At 43.3% G+C, this 19,996-nt stretch overlaps 1 protein-coding gene across 2 annotated transcripts in view; it reads left to right on the top strand.

Moving 5' to 3' along the window:
- Nucleotides 1–18,935, top strand: part of rnaset2l (ribonuclease T2, like) — a 52,443-nt gene extending 33,508 nt beyond the window's left edge. Inside the window, exons 7-10 of one of the 2 annotated variants that reach the window (XM_068019162.1) lie at nt 1,771–1,884; nt 5,981–6,029; nt 11,500–11,568; nt 18,371–18,935. In XM_068019162.1, the coding sequence (XP_067875263.1) occupies nt 1,771–1,884; nt 5,981–6,029; nt 11,500–11,568; nt 18,371–18,538 (400 nt within the window). In that variant the 3' untranslated portion in view covers nt 18,539–18,935. The remainder of the gene's footprint in view (nt 1–1,770; nt 1,885–5,980; nt 6,030–11,499; nt 11,569–18,370) is intronic. The other variant, XM_068019163.1, reaches the window with a different exon arrangement.
- The last annotated feature ends 1,061 nt before the right edge of the window (nt 18,936–19,996 follow it).

Here is a 19,996-nt window from a genome sequence, read left to right as displayed (position 1 = left end):
GTGCATTGCCTGCATGAGTCCTGTGATGGTGCAACCTCGTCATTGTCCCCCTCCTGGGCCACCTGCTGTGGAACACTTGCTAGGAGATTAAAGACATGAATTAGAACTGTCGAGTTTAGAATATTTTAAGTGATCATTATGCACATGATCATATTGCACTGGCTGCTATTGTCAAGTCAACATAAGTGAGTGATATATGGCATGTGGCTGTGCAATATTCAATTCTATCACCAGGCAGCTGGGAGGCCCCAATCTCCCAGCCTCCGACAGCCAAGCACGCCGAGATTCCACTGAACTCCAGCGCCTCTTCCTCTGCAGATGTTAGATGTTGGGGGCCACCTCCAATTCTCTGCCTCTCCCTGGTGTTCTGTACTCTTTTCTCCTGCAAGGAGGGGGGAATGAAGAGACCTATGAGTGAGAGTAATGGAATCAGCTGAACAGATGGATGGACAGTATTTGTTGCAGCTGACTATGAGAGGCATGACATTGCATTAGGATGAGGGTGTCAGTGAAAGTTAGATAGATGGGGATGTGAGGAAGTGCATAGACAGAGAAGGATGGGTGCATCTGCAAGGTAAGTTGGCGTGAGGAGTGATGTGCTGGAGTAGACTTGAGAAGGCAGAGTGAGGAGGTTGGCGTGATACACACAGCAGGAGGTAGTTGAATGTACCACTGCACTCGCCGTTCCTGCCCTGATTAGATCATTATGCCACTTTCGGCACTGAGTCCAGGAGCGTGGCATCACAATTCTGCTGCTCACCTCCTGAGCAACCTGCGGCATACCTTCTTGCTTTCAGAGGCAGGCTTCTTACTCCTGTTGGTCGTCAGGAGATATCACCCTGTGGACCCCTACAGCCCATAGCATCAGTAAAGCGAGGCACACACTTGGCACAATGGGACAGTTACTTCTTTTGTTTCTCCAGCTCCAGTCATCTTTTCAGTGCCTCTTGAAATAGTGGAATTGAAATCACCTCATGCGAGGCGTCATCCCGCTCACTGACACTAATTAATCGGGAATCCCAGAAGTCAAATGGCTGGGTTAAAAAAACATTAACAGACCGCTGCACTTATTTCTGGGTTTCCCGCATGCTACCAGACCTCCTCACACACACCAACCCCCCGCTGCTGCATGTTAAAATCTCCTCCAATGTGTGACTTTAAAATTGGGAGAATCCGATTGGCCGTTATCTCCCATCAAATAACTCTACTTCACCTAAAGATTTGGTATTCACACCCTATGTGCAATTCCTGGAAAAATGAAAAATATTTTATGATATTAATTCTAATCTTTATTCTTTAATTTGTTTAAACCATTTTCTTACCTTTCTGAACCAATATTCATTTCTGAGCTTCAAAGGTTACCGTTTCAGTCCATCAAAGCCTAAACTGAAAATGTATTTGGTTGCCTCCATAGAAAGACCTGATCAATATTTGGTGCCATTTATCTTGTGTCAGATAGAAACCTGATAATGCAGAATGCGTTTCTTCCCCCACTATAGAGCAGTATTTTTGTTCCCCGATGAAATAACTTATCCATAGCAATCTAAGGTTAAATGCTAAATGAAATCCTCCACTGAATCTGAAGAAACTCTAAGCAGGAATGGAAACATTTAAATTCCCACTTCCTCATCTGTGACTATATAGAGAACAAAATAAACAAAACATATTTGTTTTCCCAATGTTGAATCTGATGTATAGAAATACTAACTGATTTGTTTCTTTACATGTTAGTGGCACACTTACGCATTATGATGTTTCCCTACATTGCAGGAAAAAGGAATGGTCCAAACATGGCACCTGCGGAGCATGTGCTGACAGCATGTCTTGCCCACACAAATACTTCAGCCTGGTGCTCCAGCTCAGAACAAAGTTTGCCATTGATGCGTGAGTAACGCTGTCAGTGTATCAAGAGAAAGCCCAGAACAGCAAGTTAAAAGGAAGATTTCACTCTAATTAAACACGTCCAAAATATTTGTCTATTTATTAGACCGTTGACAAATTGTATATTCTGCCCACCCTTCGAGAGTCCCCTCTTTGTCAGGATGTTGATATTTAATTGCATGGTGTACTGAGTCACAGTATGTTATGTATTCAACCATGAGCCTGATAATGCAGTACAAACATTCAGCATATTGTCTGTTAATTTTTGAGTGATGCACACATCTGTAACACTAAAGGCTAACCTTGCCCAGTGGAAGGTCAGCTGTTTGGCAGATACAATCATTTTCGCACAGAAGGACCCCATTCAGCCCAAGTCCATGCCGGCTCTCCACAGAGCTGTGCTGTCAGTCCCACTCCCCTGGCTGGACCCCCGTAGCCCTGAAAGTCTATTTCTCTCAGGTGGCCGTCCAACATCATCCAGCGAGTTCCAGGTCATTACCACCCGCTGCTAAAAAAGTACTTCCTCATATTCCCCCTGCATTGTTTGCTCAAAACTGTCAAACTGTGTCCTCTAGTCCTTGTTCCATTTGTTAATGGAAACAACATTTCCTTGCCTAACGTATCTAAGCCTGTCATAATCTTTTATACTTCTATTAAATCTCCCCTCAATCTCCTTTATTCTAAGTAGAACAAACCCAGCTTTTCCTACCTAACCTTGTAACTAAAATCCCTCATCCCTGGAACCATTCTGGTAAATCTCCACTGCACCCTCCCAAGGACCCTCACATCCTTTCTGAAATGTGGTGACCAGAACTGACGCAATACTCCGGTTGGGGCCTATATTAAGCCGGCATTGTGCCAACTCACTGCATAATATGCTAGAAGAGTACTGAGGTCATGGGATGGGTTTTTTGTTCCTAGCACCTCTTAAATGGATACTAGGTTGCCTTAAACCTGTGATGTTTTGAGGGGAAGAAATGGCTGCAGCAAGGCTAAGGGTTATATTGGCACCATTTCAGTAGCGGGAGCTGCTGGCTAGAAGGGTGATACCTTTGAGGCATCCTATTCTAAAGACCAGAGTGAGAGGAACATAAACAGATGGTGTGACAGATGGTGTGAACTGGTGCACAAGAAATTTATGGATATTTGAAAGTGTTGGTCATTGTATTTTGCCAAACTTTATAATGTTGCCATATCAGGCATGCTGATAGAACACTGTAAGCTTGGCACAGCACACAGATGATCAATAATACTCTGGCAACTGTTTACTTACCAAATGTACATACATGCCTGTGTTCTTGCATGCTCAATCTTTATCGGTGCCTTGTCAGTGTGTTTGTCCACTGATCCATAGAAATCATAGAAAGTTTAAGGTGTAATCATAAGTGTGCTGCCCATTCAGAGACTCCAGTTTAAAGTAAATGTTTGGTTGTGCAAATATATATTACACTTCCTGATCATAGAATCATAGAATGTTTACAGTCCAGAATGAGGCCATTCAGCCCATTTAATCCATGCGAGCTGTCTGCAAGACCAACTCTGCTAGTCGCACGCACCTCCCCTTTCCCTGTAGCCCTACAATTTTTTTTGTTTTCATGTTCTTATAAAGTTCCCACTTGAAAGCTACAATTGAATCTGCCTCCACCACACTCTCAGGCAGTGTATTCTAGATCTTAACCACTCACTGCATGAAAAAGTTTTTCCACGCGTCGCCATTGCTTCTGTTGCCAATCACCTTAAATCGCATCCTTTGGTTCTCGACCCTTCCACCAATTGGAACAGTTTCTCCCTATATACTCTGCCTAGACCCTTCATGATTTTGGACATCTCCATCAGATCTTGTGTCAATTTTCTCCCTTCTAAGAAGAACAACCGCAGCTTCTCCAATCTCTCCTCGTAACTGAAGTCTCTCATCCTGGAACCATTCTCGTAAACCTGTTCTCACCCTCTCCAATGCGTTCACATGCTTCCTAAAGTGTGGTGCCCAGGGCATTAATGCAAACAGAACGACACTAGGCTCAGATCAAGAAAAAGTGCCTGGCCATTGTCTTTGTTTGTGAACATTGTCATCAATACTTACTTGGAAGAGACTAAGTGACAGTCGAGTCCGACCACAAGCCACTTCAAAGCATTTTCCTCAAGCCGCTACTATCTGCTCCAAAGCGTCTGCAAAGATATCTCTGGTTACAGAGATATCATCTGGATGTGACATACAAGCAAGGGAAATGGATGTACATCGCTGACATGCTGTTGAGAACTGCACTCTCTATGAAGAAAGTAGAGGATGCTACGACAGAGTGTGAAATCTTCCTAATCCAATGTGAAGCTGCAGCGCGACATGCTCTGTAAATCATCAACCCAGCAGTGACATTGAATCTGACAGTCATGCGCCTTGCTCAAATCAAGTGAACTACCCAACAAGATCCAACTCTACAAGTGTTGCAAGAAGAAATGAAGAAAGGATGGCCTGACAGCATCAAGGACACTCCTGTGGTCATAAGAGCATATTGGGCTTACAGAGATGAATTGACAGCCCAAGATGGCATCTTGTACAAAGGAAATAGAGTCATTATCCCTAAAGAGTTGAGAGGAGAGATGCTAAAGCGCATCCATGCAAGCCACCAAGGAATTGAGTCGAGTCAGAGGAAGGTAAGAGAAGTGCTCTACTGGCCAAACATGAGCAATGAAATCAAGAACCGCATCAGCCAGTGCAGTGCGTACAATGAGTAGCAAGCTAAGCAAGTTAAAGAGCCGCCGAAGACACATGACATCCCAGACAAACCTTGGATGAAGCTGGGAGTAGACCTCTTCACTCTCATAGGAACTGATTATCTTGTCACCGTAGACTACTATTCTGACTACTGGGAGGTAGACCAGCTGACCTCAGTGACTACCGGTGAGATTGTAGAATGTCTCAAAGCACACTTCAGTCGTTATGGTATTCCAGACATCATGATGACTGACAATGGCCCGCATTCACGAGCGAAGAATTCAGCCGCTTCATAAAGGATTGGGAAATTCAAACTATACATCATCTCCACACTATCCTGAGTCAAATGGAAAGGCTAAGGCAGCAGTGAAAATTGCCAAAGGAATCATAAAGAAATCGAGCAAATCCTTGAGTGGAAAAACACACCTACCGAAGACATGGAAAGTACTCCAGTACAAAGACTAATGTCACGCCGCACTCAAATTATTCTTCCAATAGCAAAAAAGCTACTGAAACCAGAAGTAGCAACAGGTGTGAGTGACAAAATCAAGGTGAAACGGCAGAAAGTTAAATTTCACTTTGACAAAACTGCCAAACCATTGCCAGAATTGAGCATTGAAGTGCAAGTCAAGATCCATCCTTCAATGTTCTCAACAAGAGTCAGCCCAAGTGACAATTTGGGACCTGCGTAGAGCAGTTGTCACCTCGATCGTATGTGATGGAAGAGAACGACCAGATATACCTTCGCAACCACAGACACATACGCACAACTGGAGGAGCTGTTCCGTCATTGCAGGTGGCCAATCAGGAAGATAAGAACTCACCAACTACACAGACCACAGAACAACCATCAGCTCCAGAGGTTCACAGCACCCCAACAATGGAAATGGAAAAACAACAGTTACCGCGGCAACAGGTGACACGGGAACGATGCTCGCCGGTGAAGGAAAATCAACCAGTTGAACAACCAATGACAATGCGCACAAGCACCATTAAGTGATGACTATGTGTGCAATGCATGTGCAGAGACTGACAAGAATGACAAACTGCTAATGCATGAGAACAGTTGTGTTCATAGTGGATAAACTGGGCAACTCACAGTGTCTATGATAAAGTATGCACATTTTTGGGGGGTTTTTTGTATGAGAAAAGGATGCTTGGGATAGAAATGCAATACTGTACCAATGTGCCTCCTGGCTTGCTGTAGTCATGTGACCTTTACCATGAGGTATTCTGACTGTTACAGTCAGATTCATTAAAGACACTGTTCACACCAGACTGGTGTCCTGTGAGCTCGTAACATTCATAATGACATGGTTAAACATACTGAATTGTTGGACCCATTTTAATTTACAACAGCATCAACTTAGACTTTCTAACTTTTTTCAGGGCCTTTTCTGCTGCTGGGATCATCCCTTCATGTAATAACAGTTACACGGTAAGATTTAATATCTATCCCAAAATTATTTAGAGAATTGAATATTTATATTTACACTTCATTGACTGTCAGGTACATTACTGTTTTGGTATATAATGATGCAGTACTGCAGACCATTCGGCCCATCAGCTGGGTCTTTAAAAGAGTTATCCAATTAGTCCTACTTCCCTGCTCTTTCTCCCCAAAGCCCTACAGATTTCTCCTTTTTCCAAGTATGTATCCCAATTCCTTTTAAAATTTACCAATTAATCTGCTTCCACCACTGTATCAGGTCATGCATTCCAGATCATCAGAAATTGGTGCATAATTTTTTTAAATTTTTATTTATTTTATTTTATTCATAGATACAGTACTGAAACAAGCCCTTCAGCCCACCGAGTCTGAGCTGACCATCAACCACCCATTTATACCAATCCTACATTCCAATCACATCCCCACCTTCCCTATATTCCCCTACCACCTACCTATACTAGGGGCAATTTATAATGGCCAATTTACCTATCAACCTGCAAGTCTTTGGCTGTGGGAGGAAACCGGAGCACCCGGCAAAAACCCATGCAGACACAGGGAGAACTCGCAAACTCCACACAGGCAGTACCCAGAATTGAACCCGGGTTGCTGGAGCTGTGAGGCTGTGGTGCTAACCACTGCGCCACTGTGCTACCCATTGGTTAGTTTACTCCTTGGATTTTTTTTGTCAACTACCTTAAATGTGGCTTCTAGCTACCAAACCCCTTCCCACTGGAATCTGATATCCACTGCAAAGGCCTAGGTACTTCTTTCATCTGGGTGGCGCAGTGGTTAGCACTGCAGCCTCACAGCTCCAGCAACCTGGGTTTGATTCTGGGTACTGCCTGTGTGGAGTTTGCAAGTTCGCCCTGTGACTGCATGGGTTTCCACCAGGTGCTCTGGTTTCCTCCCACAGCCAAAGACTTGCAGGTTGATAGGTAAATTGGCCATTGTAAATTGCCCCTAGTGTAGGTAGGTGGTAGGGGAATTGAGGGGATGTAGTAGGAATATGGAATTAATGTAGGATTAGAAAAATGGGTGGTTGATGGTCGGCACAGACTTGGTGGGCCAAAGGGCCTGTTTCAGTGCTGTATCTCTAAATAAACTTACATTTGCTGCACTTGTATATTTTCCTTTCCCTCCAACCAAGAACATCTGTTTTATTTATGCATTGACCAGAGACATAAATTCATAAGACCAAAACTGCGATGCATTGTACAACAGACAGCCTACGTGATAGGTCTTATTTTGCAGTTATAGTGATTAGAGGATCAAAGTACCATTAATGCTGCATATAGTACTTAGTATAAATTTCACAATGCTACGCGCCAGAAGGGTCTCATCAATGGTGAAAGCAGGAATAGAAATAGGGCTACAACAATGGCTAGTGGCTAACAAAGGAAGTTAAAGATAGTTAAAGAAAAAGAAAAAGTGTACAACTCAACGATGAGTGGTAGCAGGTCAGAAGATTGGACAGTAAAGAATGACTAAAAGAATAAAGAGAGAGAAATTAGAGTATGAAACAAAGCTAGCTAGAAATATAAAAATGGATGGTAAGAATTTCTACAGGTATTTAAAAAGGAAAAAAGTAAAGTGAGTGTTGGTCCTCTAGAGCTTGAATTTGGGGAGAATGAGAATAATGAAAAATAAGGAAATGTGGAGGAATTGAACAGACTTTTTGCATCTGTCTTCACTGTAGAGGATATAAATAGCATCCCAGAAATAATTGTGAATCAAGAGTTGAAAGGAAGGGAGGAACTTAAAACAATTATCATCACTAGGGAAAGGGTACTGAGAAAATTATTAGAACTAAAAGCAGACAAGCCCCAGATCCTGATGGACTTCATCCTAGGTTCTTTAAAAAAGTGGCTGCTGAGATAGTGGATGCATTGGTTTAAATTTTCCAAAATTCCCCAGATTCCAGGACGGTCCCATCAGATTGGAAAATAGAGAATGTAACTCTGCCATTCAAGAAAGGAGGAAGACAGAAAGCAGGAAACTACAGGCCAGTTAGCTTAACATCTGTCATAGGGAAAATGCTGGAATCTATTATTAAGGAGGTTATAGCAGGTCATTTAGAAAATGTCAATGCAATCAGGCAGAGCCAACATCGTTTTGTGAAAGGGAAATTGTGTTTAACTAATTTATTAGAGTTCTTTGAGGAAGTAACAAGCAATGTAGATTAAGGGGAATCTATGGATGTGGTGTCCTTAGCTTTCCAGAAGGCATTCGACAAGGTGCCACATCAAAGGTTACTGAACAAAATAAGACCACATGGTATAGATATAAAAATATTTAAAGACTCTGCTTCCACTGTCTTTTGAGGAAGAGTTCCAAAGACTCACGACTCTCTGAGAAAAAAAAATTCTCCTCATCTCTGTCTTAATGGGAGACCCTTTGTTTTTAGATGGTGACCCCTAGTTCTAAATTCTCCCACAAGAGGAAGCATCTTTTCCACATCCAACCTGTCAAGACCCCTCAGGATATTATATGTTTCAATCAAGTCACCCAGTACTCTTCTAAAATCCAGCGAATACAAGCCTAGCCTGTCCAACCTTTCCTCATCAGAGAACCTGCCCATTCGGTATTAGTCCAGTAAACCTTCTCTGAACTGCTTCCAACGCATTTACATTCTTCCTTAAATAAGGAGACCAATACTGTACACAGTACTGCAGATGTGGTCTCACCAATGCCTTGTATAGCTGAAGCATAAACTCCCCACTTTTGTATTCAATTCCCCTCACAATAAACAATAACATTCTATTAGCTGTCCTAATTACTTGCTGTACCTGCATACTAACCTTTTGCAATTCATGCACTAGGACACCCAAATCCCCCTGCATCTCAGAGCTCTGCAATCTCTTACCATTTAGATAATATGCTTCTTTGTTATTCTTCCTTCCAAAATGGACAGCTTTGCATTTTCCTATATCTGTCAGGTTTTTGCCCACTCACATAACCTATCTATATCCCTTTGTAGCCTCCTTATGTCCTCTTCACAACTTGCTTTCCTACCTATCTTTGTGTCATTAGCAAATGTAGCAACCATACCTTCGGTCCTTTCATCATTTATATGTATTATAAAAAGTTGAGGCCCCAGCACAGATCACAGAAAATGAGCCATTTATGCCTACTCTCTGTTTCCTGATAGCTAGCCAATCTTCTATCCATGCCAATATGTTACCCCCTACACCATGAGCTTTTATTTTCTGCAATAACCTTTGATGTGGCACCTTATCAAATGCCTTCTGGAAATCAACTGCAATACATCCACCGGTTCCGCTTTATCCACAGCACATGTAACTCCCTCAAAGAACTCCAATAAACTGGTTAAATATGATTTCACTTTCATAAAACCATGCTGACTCTGCCTGATTACCTTGAATTTTTCCAAGTGCCCTGCTATAACGTTTTTAATAATAGCTTCTAGTATTTTTCCTAAGACAGATGTTAAGCTAACTGGCCTGTAGTTTCCTGCTTTCTGTCTCCCTCCCTTTTTGAATAAAGGAGTTACATTCACTATTTTCCAATCTAATGGAACCTTCCCCAAATGTAGGGTACTTTGGAAAATTAGGACGCATCAACTATCTCATTAACCACTTAAGACCCGAGGATGAAGTCCATCAGGATCCAGATGTACTCCAGGTTAGAATTATAGAACAGTGCAGCACAAAAGGAATCCCTTGGTTCCCTAGTATTCCTGGGAGATTTTCTGTATCTTTATCACAAAAGGAGGCCATTCAGCCCATCGAGTCTTCACCAGCTCTTTTGATGAGCAATCCAGGCGGGCCAACTCCCCCACTCTTTTCCCATAGCCCTGCAATGTTTTCTACTTCAAGTATTTATCCAATACCATTTTAAAGGCGACTATTGAATTTGTATCCACCAATCAGGCAGTAGATTCCAAATCCTAACCACTCATTGCATAAAAAAGTTTTTCCTCATGTCACCTCTGGTTCTTTTTTCAGTCACCTTAAATCTGTGCCCTCTGGTTATCAACCCTTCAGCCATTGGAAACAGTTTCTCTTTATTTACTCCATCTAAACCCTTCATGCTTTTAAACACCACAATTAAATTTCCTGTTAGCCTTCTCTGCTCTAAAGAGAGCAACCCCAGATTTTCCAGTCTCGCTATATAACTCTAATTCCTCATCCCTGGAACTGATCGTGTTAACTCCATAGGCTGGCCTGATGTCATTGATATCCCACTGAATCTATTCCAAATTAAACTGGATGAAATGGGTGAGTAGCCATATGAGTTATAACTCCCATGTTGCTCCAGAAATGAGGCCTGGGATATATTAAATGTTCTGATCTGGATGGGAAATTGAGGCGAGATGATAGAAAACAACCCTCCCCGGAGTATGCCCACCAAGACCCGGCAAGTGGCGAGGTCGACTGCTGGAGCTGTCCTCTGGGTGGGGGGAGGGGTGCGGGGGTGTCCCATGATTGAGAAGTGGGGGGTGAGAGTCCATGGCAGTGGAGCCCGGAGAGCACTCCTGTTCCTCCTGGACACATAAGGGAAGTTTTAAAAAAGTGTTTAAAAAAAATGTCTGTTTCTGGGGCTCTTCCAGCCCTGATTCTCTTCCCCATCAGGCTGGCCTGTCGGGAAATTAACTGTGGCTTCCCACTCAGGGCGCCAAGTTAAAATTACCGTCAACGTCCCGATAGTGTTATTGGGATATAACATGTATGTGTAAAAAATGGAATGCGTCGGCTTTGGCTGGGTGGCCTTGCTGCCTGCTTTAGGAGAACCGGTTAAATCATGAACTGTCAGCACCCAGGTGGCTTGGGTTAAAATTAACCCCTTGAGTTGACTTTTGCCTATCACTTCAGCTGCTTGTAAAGTGCTCATCAAACTGGATTATGACCAATAACTAAAAACTGCAGCAACAACATATCTTACAAAAGCACAAATACAAACAAGGCTACATAACAAGGATGGGATAAAAAGAGCCAAGCAATCAGCTCTTCTTCTCCCTCCTCAGAGGAAAATATGTAGTAGCGGCACAAATTGCCAAAAGAATCGCATACAGGTGCCACACTGCTCAGTATATAATCCCTACTGATAATATAAAATGTGTCATATACAATATAATGTGACACTCTTTATCAATACAATTATAAATCAAAAGTATGTATTTTAATGCGCATTTATCCTTCCTTATTTTTTGAAAATATACTTTTTCCATATGTTAGAAATTTTTAAGAACCTGTTCGTTGGACTCAAAAGAATTATCAGTTTGCCAGGAGTCAGTTGTGACAACTACTAACCCTGGTGTCTCAAATACCATATTTATTAGTGAATTCCTAAACTTTGCCATCTCGTATCCTTTATCCCATTCTGGTCCTCTATCTTTTACATTGTCTTCTTTTGCTTTTCAATCCATTTTCCCTTTTGCCCTGTGCTGTTCCTTCACTCTTTTCTAATCAACTTGAATCTGTCTTTTCTCAATTCACAGTTTGATCATTTCCACTCTGCACTGTCTTATCTGGGCACTCATGTTAATCTCCAATGTTTCAACAACAAGGTAAGATGTTCATAGGTTGGCCAGTTTGATCACATTAATTATTGAATTTAAGAGCAAAAGACACACGGTTTTATTCCAAAACACTAAAGATTGAACCATTTTTTATTATGGAGTTGCTACAGAGACATATTTATTCTAACAGCAGCAGTGTAATTGTAATTTGTAATTTGTAATTTGGTTCTTCATATTTTTTCCAAAGTATCTCCTTAGTCGCTCAATGATGGAGTAGACCAATATACCTGTGACAGGACAGGCATTTCTCAACTTGTTGGCACCAGTGTGATGTAACTTTTGGGTATATGAGCTGTTCCCTCTGGCAATGGTTTCCTTTGAGCATCCTCGAATCCCCTCCGAATCAGAATCAACAGCCCTGCAGTTTTCTGCCTCTGTAGCATCCTCTAGCTCTCATCCAATCCTAGTTAGTTGATGCACACTACGGCCAGGATTTCATGAGTCCTGCGGCATTCCCGATGGCAAGACCGGAAGGTGGCATAACTTCCGCTTCCGCCAGTTTTCCCTGTTTCCGCGCAATTTAATATTTAAATGAGCCGTGTACGATGAGCACGGGGGACACGTGGGATTCAGCAGCAGGGATGGCCTTTCATTGGTGGAACCCGCCATCCCTTGGCCAAGCACCATGATTGCCACGGTTATAAAACATTCTGTGCTTGCAGCCTCAAGGAACAGAAGCATTCTTGTCATGCAGGGCTCTGCATAGGAACCTGAAATCAAGCTTGAAATAAATCCAAAATGCATTGTCCTCCCTTAATTTTTGTGATCCAGCACCAACTTCACATCATTTACTTTATTTCTGCAGCAACACAAAAGAATATGTCATCCAGCAGGCAGCATCCCCCCGATGGTTCAGTGCAGGTTCTCCCTGTAGGTTCTCCTCCAAGTCGTCAGGAAAGGTGCGAGATCCTCTTCCCTGCAGATGGAGTGTGAAGAGCCTCCTGCCTGACCAAAGCGGCCTGGATGGAGGTAGCAGAGGAGTTCTCGAACTGTGGGGTCACTTGTAGTACAGTGTTGCAAGTGCATCAATAACTTGCTCAGATCGGCGAGGGTATGTGGTCTTGGCGAAGCTGCTCCATTGTTTTTCACCCTGGCTCCATCTCTTTAAGACAGAGGGAAAACAAGACATGCACTGGATTTCATGAGCAGCCTTGGTGCCATATAATAAATGATTTTGTGCCAAGTTGATGATTGGCATTGTTGATGTGCTTGGATATGTCACGCAAAACCCAGTCCTGAATGAGTGATGTCAATGCATGTTTACAGTTGTGATGCTCATTCATTCTGTACTGTCTCCTGTAGGACAAACACACCCACAACCAGCACGAGTTAGCCAAGACAAGGAGCGGGCGTTGATGACTTTAGAGTCTTGACACCAGCTGAAGAGGCTGCACCAATTGCGAGAGAGGAGAGAGGCAGGGCAATATCAGATGGCGAGGTAGAATCCTCAAGCCATAAGGATGAAGTGTTATCTTCAGTCTGGCAGCCATGTGTGCACACGCACCAAAAGTGGCTGAACTCATGCGCAGCTGATGCTTAATGTGCCTCTGTTCGTGTCTCCACTGCAGGTGCCCGCACTCGAGTGTCTGAAAGATGTGAAGCCCATGACTCCTCCTCTGGGGAGGAAGAGGAAGACAATGCCCAAGAGGATGCACCATCACCTGCCTCTTCTTCCACATCCACCAGTGCAGATATATCCACATGGTCTGCGGGGGGGATTAAGGTTAGAATCTGGTCACAAGATAGTGTGCTCGACACAGACACGTCCCAGCAGCTGGGGGAGCATGTGCCAGTTGGGTCTCCTGACAATCGGAGCACTGCTGGGGACAGGCCCCTGCTCAGCCCCATGCTCATGATGCTACGAGAAGTCTGCTGGATGTGTAGCAAAGCCATGGAGGAGTGCATGCAAGCGATGACGTCTGCCATGTCCCAGGCATTTGAGCATATGGCTTCCTCAGTCGAGAATTTGGCGAGCTCTGTGGCGCGTCTGGTTGAGCACTCGAGCCATATGTGATCTGACCTGTACTCCATCGCTGTTGCCATGGACTCCAAGCAGCAGAATCAAAGCAAGAGGGGGACAAGGAACCTGGACCTCCCTACAGGTGCTCCTTCCCCTCAAGGAAACAGGCAGGTGCCATTGTGCACACAGATGGAAGAGGAGCATGTGCCAGCTGCGCCGGGGCCTTTCTCTCAGGACACTTCCTAGGGTAAGCAGCGTCTTATCCTCCCACCGCTGACATTGACCCTCTTAACTCCAGCAGGCGAGCACATGGGGATACTCAAGCACCATTGCTGCAGACGCCCAGTAGGATGGAGCCATCAAGTTCCTGTTCCTCCATAGGACACCTGCCACAGTCATCCACAGCAGTGGGGTAGTAACTGAGCAGACTGCCTCCACCTCAGCTGCTAATGTTGGGGTAGCACCTAGACGTAGTGGCAGAAGGCATTAAAAAAAACAAAGTGACTCCTGACAATGTAGCAGCCCGCTGATGTCATCAGAGTGCTCAAAGATGCGCACATGCGCAGCCTACATCTGGCCAGGACTAAGTGGCGCATGCGCAGGATGATGTCATCACGCAGCGCCAACGTCATCGCGTATCCACGCCTGGCCCATCTTCACGCATGCACGATAAAGCGTCATCGGGTATCCTGCCCCCCACTGGTCTGGAGGGAGCGGCTGAACGGGAGACTTTGAGGCAGAAGCTCTCCCCCCTCGGCAACTCGCTCCAGGCCTCGATGCTTCCTCACCTCAGCCGCTTGCTCCAGACCTCGCTGCTCCACCCACTCCCCTGGTTGATTGTTCCCCGCTCTTCGCTTCACACCACCCTGCTCTCCGGCTGCTCGCTCTCGCTTCCCCGCGCCCCCCTCCAGCCGCTAGCTCGAAGCTGTGCCACTTCCCTGCTCTCGGCCACTCGCTCCTACGTCGCCCATCACCCCTAGCGGACAGCCTTGCTTCTTCGGACGGCGCATGGAGAACCATCAAACGTGGGAGCGAGTGGCTGAGAGGAGGGAAGCAGCGCGGCCTATAACCAGTGGTTGGAGGGGTGGGGTGCGAGCAAGCGGGGAACAATCAGCCAGGGAAGTGGGGGGGAGCAGCGAGGTCTGGAGCAAGAGGCTAAGTGGGGGGAAGTGGCCAGTGGGGAGGAGGGAGAGGGGAAGATAGCGAGTTGCCAAGGGGGGAGAGTGGCCAGTGGGGCAGGAGCTAGTAGCTGCGTTCAGGTGAAATCAGTCCTGGTCAGTCACATAAACAAATCACATAACGAATTGGCAGCACATTTTATACTCTGCCCGATTTTCTTTTGCATCGATCGGGATGTCAATTCACTATCTTCCAATGGAAATTCCATCATAAAATTCTTTTGTATTTAATAGGATTACTGGAATATTAAATGGATCTGAGGATTACAGTTAGTATCCTATAACTACGTAGCATATTACTGGGCTTCCATCCAACTTAATGTAAGGTTAGTTTGCTACATCGATCTAGCCATAAGCATTTCCTGTGATAAATTGAGTAGTGCCATCTTGAATCCTGGCAGCTGCCTGAATGTCGCAGACACTGACATTCCAGTTGAATAGCCTGCGTTTGCACATGTGCAAGTACTGCGCCACCTAGCGGTTGTGTTGTTAGCAAACACAGCCTAAAAAGGAACAGTTTTGAGCAAAAAGGTGGCACGGGTGCTGCGAATAGTATGCAACTGTTCAATAAGTTTCAATACACCTTTATGTACTTTAACATATGATGCACTCTTGTAAATCATTTGCTTGGTTTCAGCTGAAAACAAAAATGTTCATTGGAGGCCTATGGCAGGAACACATTGATGCTTGCAAAGCATCTCAGAAAATGCCCAGTGTCCATTTCTCATTGCTATTTGAGCCTTCAGTCTTCAATGATGGCTGTTTGTTGATTGATGGTCATTCACTTTTTCCACTACTGACATGCTTTACTTTTGTGGTTCTGCGGTCACAACTTAACATTGCTTGCAATGGTGTGTATTTGCATCCATCGTAGCCCATAAAAGATTTCACCTGCCAGTCACATCAAAGTGCAACAAAGATTCTTTAAGACTGCAGCAAAGAACAAGACCTCAGGCTTATGCGAAGAGGTGTGGGAAATGTTTATGTTTCTCCTCCCAACGTTCCTTGATGAAGTGGCTTATTATTGGCCGAAATGTGCAAATAAGAGGTTCTCCCTGAACTCCCTTGCATGTCTCTCATATCTATAATGGCATCGTTGTCCTTTCTCACCTTCTTCATAGTCTTCCTCATCTGAGGAGGCCTGCCTATCCTCCTGTTCCTGCAGAATGTTGCCCTGTCTAATTGCAAGGTTGTGCAAGGCACAGCAGATAATGATTATTTGTGGCACCTACTGAAGAGCCCCTCCAGACCAGTCAAGGCAGCGGAACCACATTTTCAGCATGCCAATGGTGTGTTCGATGATGGTGCTGATGGATGCGTGAGCAGCACTGTCCCTCTTCAGCAGTGCTTTGGGGATGGCGTACTGGTGTCATCAACCATGTACTCTTGTGGTCACTTACATATTAACATTCGCAGAGCCCGAAGACTAGGTTATTAGCCATGGCTGGAGAAAATCTGAAGAACGTTAATATAAGGATGGGGGAAATATCTCCGTCAATTTGTTGTGATATTATTATATTTCCTATTTATCTTCCCTAAATACCTCTTCTTCTCCTTGAGCAGTCATGCTACATATTTAAATCAAGGCAGTAGGATCATTAAGCTGATTGCTATTTCCAAGTATGCTGCAAATAAATGCCACTCCTTGGTCAACCCACTAAAAAGCACACAAAGCAGGTCAGTAGGAGACATTCTGATTAAATTTTTCTCCCTCTCAGAGAAAAATAAGTGAAAGATCCCACCCCATCAACCCCCAGCACATACAGTGATACAGAAGAATCTTCATTGTAAACGCGAGCGACTGGGATGGTATAAATTTGGCTTGGGAAGAAGCACGAAATGGAAAAGAAACTCAGGCGCAGTGTAAAGCAGATTGCCTTTCACAATCACAAAAGCAAAACACTACGAATGTTGGAAATACCCAGCCGATTAGGCAGCATCTGTGGAGATAGAAACAGTTAACGTTTTAGATCAATAACCTTTCATCAGAACCAGGAAAAATTAGAACTGTGAGAGATTAGGGCTAGCTTTGCCTCTCTTGTCTAAGAAAAAATTATACCCTGGGATACATGCTCAAGTCTCCAAGCTTTCATTTCAACCCTTGCTACTATGCTGCTCTGCATCCGCATTGTCTCAGCTTTTAAGGTCAGTGGTGATATATTTGCACACTGCGAATTTTTAGTATGATAAAGCCCTTTGCAACTCTAATTTGCTCCTCTAAGCAGAAAAGCCAGAGCTTCCAAATAGTAAATTGCGCAGCCACAACTTTATCGGTGCATAAGTGAGTTTTAGTCTTTTGCGACAGACCTCTATATTTTGTGGGCACTAAACAGACTGACCAAAAGTCAATGTGTCTGAATGCTATTCTAGGTCCAGAAATCTACCTATACTAAGCTACCACTATGAAGTGTGTGCCTGAAACCTGAGATGATTCTTCCTCTGATCCTATTTTTTTATTTCCTCCTGGGACAGTATCTAATCTTCATTGTGCAATTTGCCCAAAGCTACGTCTGAGATCAGGAATGTTCCATGTGGGAATCATGTAACTGAATATGATTGCATATAGATTCACCAAAGAACTGCACTACCATATAAAAATATTTTGTTAGGTTTTTTCCATCTCTGATTCTGATTCTTAACTCTCTTCAAAGAAGGTTAATGTCTGTCTACATTACCTAAGGTGATAAAAAGAAAACAGCAAATACTGGAATTCTGAAATAAAAACAGAAAATGCTGGAAGTATGCAGCATGTCTATTAGCATTCAATTTTTTTTTAAAGTAAATGTTTCAGGTGTCTAATGAAGCTTTTCTAAAACCTTAGCCTATCATTTTTCTTTCTGCTGACAGACCTGCACTTTGTTTTTATTTTGACTGGCTGAGTTACTTTCAATTTTCACATATCCGTGCCATCATGAAGACTGCCAATTTCTAACTCTATAACATGGCCTAACTCCATCCCTGTGTCAGGTCATCTGCTGCTGAAACTGTTATCCGTGCTTTTGTTACCTCTAGACTTGACTATTGCAACGCACTCCGAGCTGGCCTGCCATCTTCCACCCTTCATAAACCTGAGGCCATCCAAAACTCTGCTGCTCATATCCTAACTCGCACCAAGTCCCGTTCACCCATCACCCCTATACTTTCTGGCCTACACTGGCTCCCAGTTAAGCAACACCTCAATTTTAAAATTTTCATCCTTGTTTTCAAATCCCTCCATGGCCTCACCCCTCCCTCTCTCTGTAACCTGCTCCAGCCGCACAACCATATGAGATATCTGCGCTCATCCAATTCTGACCTCTTGAGCATCCCCGATTTTAATCACTATACCATTGCAGCCATGCCTTCAGCTGCCAAGGCCCCAAGCTCTGGAATTCCCTCACTAAACCTCTCCATCTCTATTCCTCTTTTAAGACACTCCTTAAAACCTACCTCTGTGACCAAGCTTTTTGTCAACTGGCCTAATATCTTATATGCCTTAATGTCCAATTTTGTTTTCTAAGGCTCCTGTGTTAAACCTTGGGATATTTACTATGTTAAAGGCACTATTTAAATACAAGTTGTTGTTGAAGTTTTCAGATAAAATGGTAATGAATTACAACACCATCAATGCAACTATTTCCTCTAATACTGTTTTTGTTCTTTGTTTATTTAGAAACGGCAGATTCTCATGCAAGTCAAAATTCCCCTAAGTAAGGACCTTTCTCTTGGCTGTCATACTCCTGAGGAAAATTTCAGTAAATCTTATTACAAACCATGTACAAACAAGGCTGAAATATATTTTTATCCTTTCACACACCATCCCTATAATCCTTGTTCCTAAAGGGGTGTTATTTATTTCCATCCTTCCAATGTTTTAAGGATGATCTTCCTATCTTCAGCTCTTCATTTGTCACCCAAATCACAATTTGAAGTTTGTTTTACTACTGCATAAAGGCAAATGCTGCAGCATCATTTTCCAGTGACATTATTTTGGCAGGATATTGTGTATGGCCCATTTTGAAATGACCTATTTTATTTTTATTTTTAAAGTGCTTAAATTTTAGCCTACAGGTTGCAGTACTTTTGACCCAACTGTATTAAGTTTCATTTATTAAGGTATATGTTAAAAAAAGTTTACTCACTTTTTGTGAAGTGTTGTCTTGTACATTGTCCACCAGTTGGGAGCTAAAGCAAGAACTGAACTGTTTATCTTTCACAATAAAGTGACCTCTCCTGCAGCTCTTTTCTCCTATGGTGTATGTGTTTCCTGCTCCGCTCTTGAATTGAGATCGCTCCAGCGCAATCACCTGAGAACTGATTCAACTCACATTGAAAATGACCTACAGATTTTTTAAACTGTGTTTTCCCTCCCACATCCACATATATTTTTGTCCCTTATTTCTCACATTCCCTGTTCCTTTGCTCTCTTCCCACATTCTGGCTGGGTTTGGAAAATGCACGGGTTTGGTAGTTGTGGGCTCAAACCCGAGTCTTCCCATTCTCTGGTAATGCATTTGTACACCAGTGTGTTGTGCAACTAGGCTTCCAGCAACGTGTTGCAAAAGCTGAGTGTCAGACAAGACTGAAATTCAAACACTCAAGACTTTTCAGCACTTGTGTTTTGTCTGTGAAACACATCTTAGAATTTTTCTAATCCCCATTGCTGTTCTGACTTTTCAGAATAAGGAACTGGGAAGGAATATCATTATTAAGGCATATTATTGAGGCTGAGTGTACAGCTTTATCCAACATCTGGCCATGGAGAACCTGCAGGTAGTTGATAAAATATATACATGTTGAAAAAAAATCAAAGCTATGTTTTCTTCTTTGACTTTTGTACTTTTGTTCAAAATATTGGTTTAACTATTCCTTCATTGTTAATGCTCTGTATCATATATACGTATGTGTAAGTTTAACAGCAATAAATCCACTCATATGTGACTATTTATTTCAGTATTATTAAAGGCAAGAGGATAACCAGGGAAAGAGTAGGGCCCATTAGGGACCAAACAGGCAATCTGTGTGGAGCCAGAGGACGTAGGTGAGGTTTTAAATGATTACTTTTCATCTGTATTTACGATGGAGAAAGACAATGTAGGTGTAGAGATCAGGGAGGTGGATTGTGATATACTTGAACAAATTAGCATTGATAGGGAGGAGGTATTAGTGGTTTTAGTGGGCTTAAAAGTGGATAAATCACCAGGCCCAGATGAGATGTATCCTAGGCTGCTATGTGAGGCAAGGAAGGAGATAGCAGGGGTTCTGACACAAATTTTCAAATCCTCTCTGGCCACAGGAG

Source organism: Heterodontus francisci, chromosome 40 (genome assembly GCF_036365525.1).
Source record: "Heterodontus francisci isolate sHetFra1 chromosome 40, sHetFra1.hap1, whole genome shotgun sequence".
Taxonomy (NCBI): Eukaryota; Metazoa; Chordata; class Chondrichthyes; order Heterodontiformes; family Heterodontidae; genus Heterodontus; species Heterodontus francisci.
Note: the sequence above shows the minus strand (reverse complement) of the source record. Positions and strands in the feature narration are given on the sequence as shown.